This window comes from Oncorhynchus keta, chromosome 1 (genome assembly GCF_023373465.1).
Source record: "Oncorhynchus keta strain PuntledgeMale-10-30-2019 chromosome 1, Oket_V2, whole genome shotgun sequence".
In the NCBI taxonomy this organism is placed as follows: Eukaryota; Metazoa; Chordata; class Actinopteri; order Salmoniformes; family Salmonidae; genus Oncorhynchus; species Oncorhynchus keta.
In genome coordinates this window covers 23,565,604-23,579,784 of record NC_068421.1, presented here as the reverse complement: position 1 = coordinate 23,579,784, position 14,181 = coordinate 23,565,604, and the positions used below count along the sequence as shown (strand labels likewise).

The 14,181-nt window shown below is 40.5% G+C and overlaps 1 protein-coding gene across 1 annotated transcript; it reads right to left on the bottom strand.

The window, feature by feature from the left end:
* Nucleotides 1-7,414: 7,414 nt before the first annotated feature.
* LOC118396764 (2-hydroxyacyl-CoA lyase 2-like) lies at nucleotides 7,415-12,891 on the bottom strand. The gene is made up of 14 exons (XM_035791212.2): nucleotides 12,342-12,891; nucleotides 11,669-11,870; nucleotides 11,382-11,509; nucleotides 10,916-11,166; nucleotides 10,724-10,823; nucleotides 10,437-10,534; nucleotides 10,212-10,348; nucleotides 9,993-10,127; nucleotides 9,760-9,874; nucleotides 9,422-9,591; nucleotides 9,157-9,227; nucleotides 8,957-9,028; nucleotides 8,761-8,866; nucleotides 7,415-8,610 (listed from the first exon to the last, which is right to left on the bottom strand). Exons 1-14 carry the CDS (start codon nucleotides 12,543-12,545, stop codon nucleotides 8,432-8,434), a joined length of 1,968 nt encoding a protein of 655 aa, XP_035647105.1. The 5' UTR covers nucleotides 12,546-12,891; the 3' UTR covers nucleotides 7,415-8,431.
* Nucleotides 12,892-14,181: the final 1,290 nt, after the last annotated feature.

Below are 14,181 nucleotides of genomic sequence, written 5' to 3'. Positions count from 1 at the left end.
ATTGCTGATGCAGCACAACCAAATTTCAATATTGCCTTGTGTATTCTACTATTTTACTCTCAACAAAAATATGAGTGATTTTTTGTTTGTTTTTGGAAATTCTTCCAAAGACAATTTCGTCAGTTGCCCATCCCTGAGTGAAATTCTCTGGATACAGAGTTCCAAAAAAGGCTGTCTGGAAGAAGATAACCTGATGGTTCAATTTGGCTTAGATGGCAAATGGGTGATGATACAAGGTGAGGGGGGTTCTTAATATCTAATGCAGTTACATAAGACACTGTTGAATGTGCTTGGACAAGGACTATCTATTTTAGAGCTAGACCAGTTGCCTAATTCCAAAAATTGAGACCTATCACTTTCACACACAGTATGCAAATGACAAATTACTTATCTCAGAGTTGCAGCACAGTCCCCGCCCATGACCTATGACCATATGGTGTTGCATTGATTGCTGAGAGCTTGTAAGATTTTAGATATATTGCTACTCCGTGTCACTGGTAGTCAATTAGAGAGGGAGACCATGCTATTTACTCACAATACTGTTAAGAAGTTTTGTTGCCCACCATAAACTGTTCCCCGGACCTGCAATTGTGTGCATCTGTTATATTAAACAAACCTAAGTTTACTACCACCACCCTGGAAACAGAGGCATGCATGTTGCTGAGATTTTGTACTCACACCATTCTGAAACTAGGAGACTGACCTATGTTGCACAGTAGTATTCTTGGAGTAATTCATTTGGACAGAGTCCATAAGAGAGCAAATGCATTTTTATCTAATGGAAGAGGTTTCAGCTCTCTCAGTGGCTCATAACCACAGCCTGAGAAAGGGCACAGAAAATGTATGATGTAAATAAAGGAGGCTCAGTATTACTGTGTATGAGGATGACAAGAGTGGTTTCAAATGTTCCCATTCTGGAGACGTGTGTTATCAAACAGCGTGATAGCCTCAGCTCCAGGCTTCTCTCATGTTGTTGGTGAAAACCTGTGGCAGAGGCTAACAGCATGTAGCCTACAGTTTCCCATATCTGTTATCTGGTGCCTGCCTATCCTATCAGTCATCCTGAGAGCACACCTGGCTGGAGCTGGAACCAGCATGTTAAACACCAACAGACCGACCATCAGCTGGGTTTCAGGGATGAGTTCAAAATCATCAACCCTCTTGTCCTGTGAAAATGCATGGGAATCATTTTATGTTTTGACTTCAATAGCCTTTTAGCCCTTACCACAGTACGTCTCCAGCTCTATTCCCTTCCATATATTACATAAATCGTTGATACATTTATGTGGGACTAATATTTATGACTGAGACAGACATAACATTACACTTAAAAAGTAGGTGCTTAAGATCCTGGTAAACAAGAGGATTATTGAAGCAGTTGCACAAAAACAACATTGATGATGGCTCTTTGTGATGATGATTAGGCATACCATTCATGTAATGCATAAAAACAGGGTACCCAGGGTCCATTTTAGTTGAATATAAAATATCATACAATTAATTTATAACACATTTCTTATATATTTGTACATTCTAAGTGATTTTTTTGTTTTTCCTAAAATGTATAATTCAACACGATGCCTAAATGTTTAAACTTGCCTTTGTAACAGCTGAAACCATTTATTCATCAAGTCCTCAACTGGCAGCTTCATTAAATAGTACCCGCAAAACACCAGTCTCAACGTCATTGGTGAAGAGGTGCCTCTGGCTTCTAGGCAGAGTTCGTCTGTCCATTGTCTGTGTTCTATTGCCCATCTTAATCTTTTATTGGCTCAGTCTGGGATGTGGCTTTTTCTTTGCAACTCTGCCTAGAAGGCCAGCATCCCGGAGTCACCGCTTGAGACTGGTGTTTTGCGGGTACTATTTAATGAAGCTGCCAGTTGAGGACTTATGAGGCGTCTGTTTCTCAAACTAGACACTCTAATGTACTTGTCCTCTTTCTCAGTTGTACACCGGGGCCTCCCACTCCACTTTCTATTCTGGTTAGAGCCAGTTTGCGCTGTTCTGTGAAGGGAGTAGTGCACAGCCTTGTACAAGATCTTCAGTTTCTTGGCAATTTCTCGCATGGAATAGCCTTAATTTCTCAGAACAAGAATAGACTGACGTGTTTCAGAAGAAAGTTCTTTGTTTCTGGCCATTTTGAGCCTGTAATCGAACCCACAAATGCTGATGCTCCAGATACTCAACTAGTCCAAAGAAGACCAATTTTATTGCTTCTTTAATCAGCGCAACAGTTTTCAGCTTTGCGAACATAATTACAAAAGGGTTTTCTCATGATCAATTAGCCTTTTAAAATTATAAACTTGGATTTAGCTAACACAACACAATTGGATTACAGGAGTGATGGTTGCTGATAATGGGCCTCTGTACGCCTATGTAGATATTCCATTAAAAATCAGTCGTTTCCAGCTACAATAGTCATTTACGACATTAAAAATCTCTACACTGTATTTCTGATCAATTTGATGTTATTTTAATGTACAAAAAAATGCTTTTCTTTCACTAAACAAGGACTTTTCTAAGTGACCCAAACCTTTGAACGGTAGTTTATGTTTTTTCAACAACAGGTTATGGTCAATAACATCAAAGTCTGCACTGAAATCTAACAGTACAGCTCCCGCAATCTTCTTATTATCAATTTCTGTCAACCAATCATCAGTCACTTGTGTCAGTGCAGTACATGTTGAGTGCCCTTCTCTATAAGCATGCTCAAAGTCTGTTGTTAATTTGTTTACGGAGAAATAGCATTGTATTTGGTTAAACACACTTTTTTCCAACAGTTTGCTAAGAGCTGGCAGCAAGCTGATAGGTCTGCTGTTAGAACCAGTAAAGGCCGCTTTACCGCTCTTGGGTAGTGGAATTACTTTGGCTTCCCTCCAGGCCTGAAGACAAATACTTTCCTCTAGGCTCAGATTAAAGATATGACAGAGTGGCTATAGAGTCAGCAACCATCCTCGGTAGCTTTCCATCTAAGTTGTCAATGCCAGGTTTGTTATAATTGATCGATAACAATAATTTTCCCATCTCTCCCACCCTAATTGTACAAAATTTAAACGTGCAATGCTTTCATTAATTGTTTTTCTATGCATGAATATGATGGCTCACTGTTCGTTGTTGGCATTTCCAGCCTAAGTTTGCCCACTTTGCCAATGAAGTAATCATTAAAATAATTGGCAACATCAAATGGTTTTGTGATGAATAAGCCATCTGATTCAATGAAAGATTGAGTTGAATTTGTTTTTCTGCCCATAATTTAATTTAAAGTACTCCAAAGTTTTTTTTCATCATTCTTTCATTGACCTTGGCTTCATAATATCATTGATCTTGACTTCATAATACATTGTTAAACATTTAATTAATATAAGACAAAGCAAGATTGAAAAAGTAGCTGATGGGCAGAGCTCAAGCAGATGGGCCTAGATTGCAGAGGGTCATCCGCATAGAAGAGCTCAGTGATCAGAGTGAAACTGTCTCATTTGTGGTATATCCAACACAGGTGTGGAGGGGTCACCTGCTTGTCAGTTTCACCAAGTAAACTGCCTGGATTTAACTGGTGTATTTACACAGGTAATTCTCTGTAAAGTCAATATGCATGATGATCTCTTTCCGCAGATTCTCTTTTAATTCTCTCAGTTTGGAGTATTGGTGTTGAATATTGTACAATTGTTTCCCCAACTTCTCTTTCAATCCTTTGGAGAAGTCCTCCAGTAAAATCTGCAGTGTGTCACACACATTTCCTTTTATTGTCAAATGTACAGTGAACTTCTCTATGTTTACCTCTTTGTTTTTCTTCTATCGCTCTTCAGCTTTGTTTTTCCACTCAAACCACCATGTCTGCTCACCAGCATCAAAGTCAGACGTTAAAACTCTTTTGCTTGGCAAAGGGAACACTCTCTGTACATACACTCTTTCTTCAGGTCCTCACAAGGTCCTTCTTCAGGTCCGCACAAAGACTAAATAAGGTTTTCAATGTTGCTGCAGCTGATCACTTTGTGATACTGTAGTTTGTCTGGCATGAACTGGAGGTTGGTGTGCGTTTTGCAGAGGCATGTGTCCCTATCCTGGACTGTTGGCTTGACAACCCAAAAGGGACATCTCTTGCAGATTTCATAGTATGACATTTTAATCTGTGAATATTCCCTCTTAAACTTCTGATAAATGTTCTGAATTGTGCCATTTAGGAAGCGCTTCTGCTTATTTTTCTTCTTGTTAGTTCGTGTGTCCATTTCCACTGTTGTTGTCACATTCATAGAATCTAGTGATTTTCTCTTCTGTGGCTGTGCTAATTCTGTTCCACTGCTTTTTCCTGGAGTATTGAAGACTTGTTGGCCTGTTATCATTTGCCCTCATTGATTTTGCTGAAAATCCCAATTCTCTTTTTGCAGCTTTGGCCAGGCCATTGTGGAGCAGTTGATTTTGAGCCAATCAAAACTCAATATTCTCTTAGTCCCTCTCCTACCCTCACGTTCTACACCAGTTGGCGCCAACATGCAAAACAAAACAGCTAGAACGTAACGTGAACAACGTCATTCCATGGAAGGAAAATGTAGTTTCAAATCGTTGAGAAGTTGTATAAAACTGAAATAAAAAAGAGAGAACTGGACATTAACACTCACTTACCTATACAAACGTGCTGTGAAGGGATTGAGGGAAAGATTGACGCCAGGATTTGGTTGTTTTTTAATTATGGATTCAGTTCCAAGATGTATTTTCCTTGGAGAACACTGAATTTGCACTGCCATATTACGGTGTGGTAGGATATTTCTTGCAAGACATAATTGCATCATACATTGCAGTGGTATTGTTATAAACACATGCTACACTTAAACACCATACAGTGTTTATTGATAGGCACAGTCACTCACATTTGAGCCCATCTCATAGTGGTTTATGTCAATATTTGTGAATTGGTTTGTGTTTTCTGTGGATTCATGTTTATAATATTGCTATTGAACTTTGAAATCTGAGACCGCCAGACTAAGAGTTGGGTGCACCCTAGTAAACTATAGGCAGGATATATGGCCGATATCTAAGTCCATTGTACTCCTCAGCTTTCCGTAAAGCTTTATCAAGTTTGACATTTGTCATGCAAAGATCTCTATGTTTTTGAGCGAACTCTTCCAACCTTTTTTCTTCCAGCATTTATTCAACTTCTCATTCCTGTTGCAGACAATGAAGATGTTCTGGCTGGAAGTCATCTGGTGACTGAGGTGGTGTGTTGCTTGATAGGCAAATCTCCATTGCAACTGTTCTCTTTCAAGTCTGTTTTCTATTCAGTTTGCTCCATTTCCTTTGCATTCTCTTCTTTGTTCTGGCTTTGTAAGCTCAGAGATAGATTTCCCTTCTCGTTTTCCTTCCAGTACCTCTTCCTGTCTTTTTGCAGATGTTCCTAGTATAATATAGGATAATTTTTTGTTTTGTTTCTATTTCTGTGACCTCGGTGCTGTTTTATGTGGCAACTTCTATAAACAAGGAAAAATACTACTTAAGTTTTCAAGTTGGAACATTTTCTTTAAAACATGATTAAGTAAGCCTAAAGTTTTTTTTAAATGTAAAAACTATAATAATATATATTTGTGATGGAAATGACACTTCTACAGTTTTTGGAGGAAGAAGACAGACTGCTTAGCATGCTTTGGCTAGTATTTAAGACAGCATATAGTGTTAGTGTCACAATAAGTTTCCATGGTAAGTAAATGAACATTTTCTTGAAAAAACTATTCATGAGGAATTTGCCCTTGGTGGTGAAAAGGACACCACTACCAAAGGACAGGTGTATCTTTTTGGGGGGGAAAAACAAAAGGGCATACTCACAATAAACATTGAAATAGGTGTTATTTAATTGACTCTTTCTCTAGTAGATAACATTGTATAATGTGTAATTATTGTTTTCCCATAAGAAAACATAGAAGCTCAAGTCTGGGCCAGGGACCGGGGCAGCTAGATACTGTCATGGTGGTATGGACACAGATTAATTAAACAGATGAACATCCTTGTTAATCAAGAAAGTGTGTGTAAATGGTGATTGGTGTTGTTAGTTACAGTGGTGGAAAAAGTTCCCAATTGTCATACTTGAGTAAAAGTAAAGATACCTTAATAGAAAATGACTCAAGTAAAAGTGAGATCGGATCAGAGGCAGTGGGGATGATCAGAGATGGTCTCTTGATAAGTGCTTGAATTGGACAATTGTCCTGTTATGTTAAGCATTCAAAATGTAACAAGTACTTTTGGGTGTCAGGGAAAATGTATGGAGTAAAAAGTACATTGTTTTCTTTAGGAATGTAGTGAAGTAAAATATCAATATTAAAGTACAGACACGCCAAAAAAAATCTACTTAAGTAGTACTTTCAAGTATTTTTACTTAAGTACTTTACACCACTGGTTATTTAGCCTACTTTGGGGATACCAATAATAGCGTAAGTGTGGCTTACACACCAAAAATGGTGAGTGCACCATCTGCTGGTAATTATGAGAATTGCACCCACAAGGAGCAGGCCAAAGGTTACTAAGACAGGTTATGGTTGTAAAAACAGGACAAAAATATCAAAGAAATCTGCATGAAATCAGTTAATTCCATTCGTACTGCTTGAGGAAATAGGAAAGTAGGACCAACCCAGAACACATGAAAAGACGTTGCAAGCCCAGATGTTAGCTCTAGCTCTGTATGTGCTCCAGAGAATCGACAGGGGCACTGCTCACCATAGAAAGGTTGATAGGAGGCAACTCTCCCTGGAATAGTAGAGAATAATAAGAGGTCTACAGGTGCAGAGGAGAACATACAGCTGGAAAATAAAAGGAGTTAAGAGAAGACCACTGTTGGCCAAATAACAATCATTCATATATCAAGCAGATATATAATTACTCAACTTGTTTCAACCAATAAGACCAAAGTAAATGGTTATGGTGTGATGATCCAAATTGTATTACGTAATACACTGATTGTAACACTTGTAGACTTTGAACATTTAATCTAAAAGCAAACCATAATATCCTATTATCCAAAACAGTCATAGAACATGAATACAGTAGAACATTGAACAAGACTTGGTAGTATGGTAAAATAAGAGGAGAACATTTGTGACTATATAGCCAGAGACATATAGAGATCTGTATGTACAGTAGCTCTGCCTACAGCCAACACAATCTTGACATCTGAGTTGATAAAAGGTAAATGATAGAGGACCAGGAGGACAGTGGAGTGGATAGTGTCATACAATGGTCAGGATCTCAGAATTAGACAACCAGTGTAGTTGGTGTCACAAAGGCACCACTCAGTAGAGGGGGAAAAAACACTACATTTAAATTATTCTCTATTGCAACAACAAAAATAACTGTTCCTATAATCCCAGTGTTCGGATTCCAGAACTGATGACTAAATGCATTATGTCAACATTGAAAAACAAAGGAGGCATACTAGTATCACAGTGTTTATGTAGAAGATGACATTTTATATAATCAAATACCATATGCTAGTGCAAGAGATTCTCAGACCCAGATTCAGGTCAGGTGTCTACCAATCCCTCTCCTTACAAACGACATAAACATTATGAATAGTACATTCAAAGCAAAACAGAAAAATATTCAAATATTCTCAAAACACTCAAATTTAAGGTGGACTTCAATTTGCACAATCAGGATAATGCAGAATTCCATAAAATAAGTCAACCTGAAATAGTATGAGCAGTGTAATAAGTCAGATTTGATCATTCATTTAAGATGATGATCAATACCCAAATGGTAAAATAACATCTTAGTTTAAATTCCTTCCTCTTTCATAGGGCATCTTGTATTTGTGTATCCATTCTGTTGATTGATGTATTAGTGGAGTCTTACAGCACGTTCAATAATCAAAGCCATACAATCATCAATTATATACCATTTAAATTAAATGATTACAATTGTATTATTATCTTGTTAACCCTACAGATCCTGCAGAGACTTGTAGGTTAGTGTAGGATTAATTTCCCTAAATATCTCTATTAAGGATGTGCCATTCCAAAATTCACTTTATTTGATTTTTCAAAATAAATAGCCAGCTTCAAAGTAGAGTTCAGTAGATCAATAGGCAATCTGAAGTCAATGCACAGGTATTAGTTAAGTGTATACAGCAAGGATACTGGCCTACTACATAATAACAGCAGCAAAGCCAGCCGTAGTTAATTTTCCAAAGCATACATGTCAAGTTTGTTTCTCTCCAGCAAAAAGAACCAAAAGGTCCATGATCAAAACTCATCTTCACAGCTGTTTGAAAGGCTGATAAAGGTTGTGGAGATTGAGTTCCTGAATTGTTTTCCTTTCACCAGAAAAAAAGACAGCAGTTGTACTGTTCCACAGCATGTGAACATATTTGTGTTTCTAGGCAAGGTGGGAAGGTTTTAGGACCCACAGGTCCAGACAGGGACCCCAGGGGTTGCAGTCTGTCTGAGCTACTCTACACAGAGATGGAGCCCTCTCTGAAGTTGGTCTTCCCTATGAGAACATTGAGAAGTGTGGCTCTTCCCTGTCTGGTCTCCTTCTGAGCCTCTTTTATGATGCCGTCCAGCTTGTCCTCGTCTTCGCGACCAATGAGGGTGCCTTTGCCTCCATAACCGTCGGCAACTATGTGGTAATCTAGGAAAGGGGAGAACAGAGACAGTGAATTGGATGTGTGACATTACATCCAAAGAGATGATATAGGCCAACAGAGACATTGCATGTGTGAGTATGGGCACAAGAGATCTCCAATATGGTGGCAATGAGGGTACAGTAGGCAACAAAGACCTGTGAAGGCCAGGCCACAGGCCACATTGCTGCCCAGGATGGGAACCTGCTCCCTGGCGATCTGGCTCCAACAGGCATCGTTCCCCACCAGAGCAATTACTGGCATCTGGGAGAGGGAGAAAGCAGATTAACTGGTCTGAATGCATGATTAGTTGTTGATAAATTGGTCTGAATAGTGAATTGGTTATTACTGTACCTTGTGTCTGGTAAAGGTGTCAAATTCTGCAACACTGTATCCCAGGGATCCATCGCCATAGATGATCCACACCTTAATGAGAAACGTAGTCAGCTAAACTCAACCAAAACCATAGATGGTGTTTCAAAGCATAAAAAAACGAAAAACCTAAACCCGTATAAAACAGTGATGAATAAAGGATGCTTGGTATTCTACTGTACCTCTGACTCAGGTCGACACAGCTTGGCTCCCAGAGCAAACCCTCCTCCAACACCAAGGGTTCCAAATGCTCCTGTTAGAATGACAAACATTCGGTAATCATCCATTAAGATATCAGGAACATCCAGGATTCACATTCAATAAACACGTCCTACTTTTTTTTATTGTACATGTTAATACCTCTCTTACTCAAATGACCACATTATAACACATTTCAAAACATATTTTATAAAAATAAACTCAACACTGTCCACTGAGGATCCTGACCTGGATCCAGCCAGCGGAGTGGGCCCCTTGGTCTCATGATGTAAGCAGCACTGCCCACAAAGTCACCCCCATCCGCCACTATGATGCTGTCGTCAGCCATCAGCTCATCCACGCGGTACAGGACACTCAGGGGGTTCAGGTGGCGGTCCGTCTTCTCATCAGCCTTCCTCCTGCACGAAAAAAAACACACAGAACAAAACACACTTTCACAGGGAAATAACCCAGCCTGTACTGTCTGGTTGGTGCACTGGATGTACTAACTATAGTCATTTGCATGGAGGTCATTGGTTAGGTATGGGCTTTCTGCCCAACTCGCTGAATGAATTCCACAAGTGTACCGATTAGCCTTCTCTTTGGCGACATCTCCTGCTTTGAGATACTGTGGCCAATCTTCTGGACATGTGTGGCCCTTGAGGCCTTTGGAGAGGCGGAGAAGGAAGGAGCCTGCATCTCCTAAAAGACAGACAGAATTGTGAGTCTCCACAAGACCAAATAGCCCAAAGAGGAAGTGGCAGCATTTTGTGAAAGCAAATAAGACTTCTGATTGGGCAATTCAGTCATCAGTTCCAACCCTGAATGGCCACAGTGGGCTTCCAAAACATGTCAGAGTTCTTCAGAAGTTGAGTCTTGTCTCTGTTGACAGCAATGATCCTGCTGCGTCTGTTTAGCACTCTGCCGTAGCTTAATCGGAAGTCACATACAGTTCCTGGAACACATACCACCATTGTGAGACTGCCACAAAGACAAAAACTGTATGAAGACAAAACTTACAGGTGGCAGTTTGTCTCACCTGCTAGCAGCACAAGGTCTGCTTCCTTCAGGGCATCACTCCTGTTCTGTCTGATGTGCAAGGGACTGTTCCTACCCAGCATGCCACGGGACATTCCACCCAGGAAGCAGGGGATACCTAGGGACTCCAGGGCCACCCTGTTACAGGACAACTATATGAATGGGCATTGAATGGACCAGAAGTCTGCTGATGTCTTGTGTAATATAAATGTGGTTGTTGAAATACCTGATGTCGTCTGTAGGTGTTGGAGGTAGTGTTGCTTGGCTCCCCAGTAGGATAACAGGCTTCTTGGCTCTGCTCACCAGCTCTATACACTTTTGTACCTGATGACAGATCAATAGAGGTTGAGCCACAAGGGATACATAAAAAAAACATGCCTTCGTGTCTATTGGAAAACTGTAACTGGTTACAGAATGAACTATCGGCTTCTACCAAATCAAGCCTTTATCAAATCAAATCAAAACCTTTCTCACAGTTGTTAGAGAACGACTGAGGGCTAGAGTTAGTCTTGCCTGATTGTCTGTGGCCTGAGGGATGTGTACAGGGAGAGGGGACACGTCTCTGGTTTCCCAGGCCCCAGCAAACAAGTTCTTTAGGTGATTGTGGAGGTACCTTATGGAAGAAAATATATAGCATCTGTTACTTCCACAAATCACTAGGGATGTGTGAAAGCATGGTCGAGCACAATTCTGCTGATTACTTACCAAGTGACAACTTTTCCCATTATTCCCTTGGGAGGGTTTTTCACTCCGAACTCTTTGGACACCAGGTGGAAGGGGTAGAGTGTGTCGATGGGGAACTCTATGAACACAGGGCCTGGAGTTCCAGACTGGGCGATGGCCAGGGCCTTCCTCACAGTGATGGCGATGTCTTTCACACTCCTCACTGAGGCGCAGAACTTACACAGCGGCTTGAACAGGGACATCTGGTCAATGTCCTGCAGTGCTCCTCTACCCTGCACAGCAAAAGTTCACCAAGAGGTCAAACCTCCACAATGGATCGGGGGAAATCATACGAGAGTGTGCTCACCCAGTCACAACTCAACAATGCAGGATTATGGTAATTTGTTGTGTAGAACTTGCTGGTGCATCATGACCTTAGCCTTAGTGTTAACGTTAGGACTAGGGTACCCCCATGCAGCTACACCAGTAAAAGCCCTCAGACTCTCACCTGAAGTAGTGTTGCAGCAGCTCCCCCCAAGAGAAGCAGTGGAGACTCGGCCATCTGAGCGTTCTTCACTGCTGTGACTGTGTTAGTCAGGCCTGGGCCAGCAGTCACTGCAGCTACACCTACAGTGCCTGTTGGAGGGAGAATCACTGACAGTGTCAATGTTACTGTATGAATAAATGAGTAGACCATAGTGCACTAAGCAAGTTAAACCAGTCCCGGACAGTTCAGATAAATACCTTACATTACAGTTGTCAGTGTCTGCGATATTAGGCATGTTACTTATTTACCGGAGAGCCTGGCTACTGCGTCAGCTGCAAAGACTGCAGTAGCCTCGTGCCTGGTGTCCACGATGCGGATGCCCAGCTTCTCGCAGGCCACCAAGATGGGCGAGATGTGCCCCCCCACCAGGGTGAAGACAAACTTAACCCCATGGGCACGCAGAACCTCTGCCACACTCTCCCCACCATGGCGAGGGCTCTGGGTCTCAGTCTGGGGGAAGAAGTAGAGGACTCAGGCAAATAACTGAACAGGCAGACTTCAAAATCAGGGTCATGAATATTTGATTTAATTAACTGAAAAGTGCTGTCATAAACTAGAAAGGCCTATTGGTTATGTATTTATCACTATAGTATCTTGTAATGATCAATGAACTGCATATTGTCCTTGTAGGCCTAATGCACCTTATGTGGCCAATGTATGACTTCTGAAGAACCTGCACTGTCGTCATGACCTTTGTGTTAGCCACAAGGCAGTTAAAAGTTCTCTCACATGCAGCAGGGTTACTTTTCACCTACTAAGACTAGGTGAAAAAAAATACAGACATTGTAGTAAGGTACAGTAAGAGCAAGCTGTTTTGCTTCTAAGAATGTCAGGTTGCAGTCGAGTTTCAGAGTTGAGACAGCAAGTGAGCAGGCTGAAGCCAAGTTAGAATGTCATATTGTTTACACCGAAGGGACTTACCTTATGAAACAACTGATACATTAAACCAAGTTTATACGCTACAAATACTAGTCCTCCGAAGGCGAAACCAACAAAACACCCCAGTGCGGTGGCAATCTCCATTTCCAACCGACGGCAATGTGTCAAAAATACGGAAGCAAGTCCTAAAATAAAAGCACTAACCAATATTTTATCCTGATCGAATAGGTTTAGGCTGCTGTTCATCCAATGCACATCCTAGTAACCTTGCAATTTATAGACAGGCATTTCAAATGCACCATTTACTAGCCTACTGTACAAGAAACGCGTGGAAAACCATACTCCACCCGCTTGTGCAGTGCAACTAACCACCGTATTTCAACTTCAAATGACCGATGATTGCTATTGCTCACTGTTGACGCAAATGTCGCAAAATGGATATTCACGGTCAACAACGCAGTGTTTCGCAACTACTGGGATCGTGAATAAAAACAGAGAGGAAGAGGCGAAGTGTGACAGATAATTGGGCCCAAAATCTGCCTTCTCCAGCAGGTGTTTTGCCCCCCGTTTTTTTCGCTCACCAAGTCAGTTTTTGTATGGGGGTTCATAAAGCCCAACAGGTAGCACAATACCCACAAAACCTAGCGGTCAAAAAGCAAAATGGTTCCATTCGTTTTCCCCATAGAGGAATTTAGAAACACTTCAAATAAGTGCTGTGTTTCGTGTAGGCTTACCCTGGCGTGACGCTTTGATAACCATGTAAATCTCTCGCCGACAAGGTGTCTTTTAGCAATATATTTGTCTCTATTTACTCGCATTCGAAAATGCTAATTAGCATCAAAGTAGACATCATGCAAAAACTACAAATCCCTGCAAGCTCCTGCACATCATCTCTAGCTGACACCTTTGATAACAGGTTGTGTCATTTTAAAACATGCACAAGACAGTTCACAGAATTGTCCCTTTAAATACATTTTGCCAATTTATTCATTGCTACATTTAGCTAAAATTATATAGTTAATCCAGATATTCTTACCTTTGCCGAATCGAGTAGGACACTTGACATCCCGGCAACTTTACATCATCAATAGTTACCACAGCCACAAAGTCATAAACCTCGCCAATTTCTACAATTTATCTTGTTAAAATGTGATTTTAAACCCTAACCGTGAATTAAAGACCCCTCAAAAATGTTTGTTTTCATGTATTTTTACGATATAGCCATACCGACTACAACACAGAGTTAAAAGTAAGAAACATTTGCCCAAAAATTAAAAAGTAAATAGTAATACAAAATAACAAGACTATATACAAGGAGTACCAGTACAGAGTCAATGTGCAGAGGGCACGAGGTAATATGTACACACAGTGGCAATTTTAGCATGTAAATATTGGTGGGGCAATTTAAAATAAAATAAAAATTATGCATGCCAGAAAAGCTACTACACAACACTAAACAATACATGAACTGCACAACACATACAGTTAATTCAGCCTAATTTACTGCCTTTAAAAAAAACATAACTGATATGGCTGACTTGTTTAAACAAATATGGTTTCTACTGACAATTGAGATGTACAAACTATGGCATAAGGGAATGACGAGTGGATAAGAGGCAATCTGTTATTTCGATTAAGACATTCATGAGCGAGCTAGGATGGACATTGTCAATATAACTTTGTTCAGCACTTTTGAAATGTACAGCGACAGAATTCAGAACATGGGCTGCTCTTAGTATTCTCCCTGTACACCAAGTCAGAACCATAGGATAAATAACGGGGGCATATTAGCAGACAATGAAGGCTCTTACAATATTCAATGATTACATTTCTCTCAAACAGGCAAAAGGCTGCATGTGCACCACCAAATCAGAACAGTAGG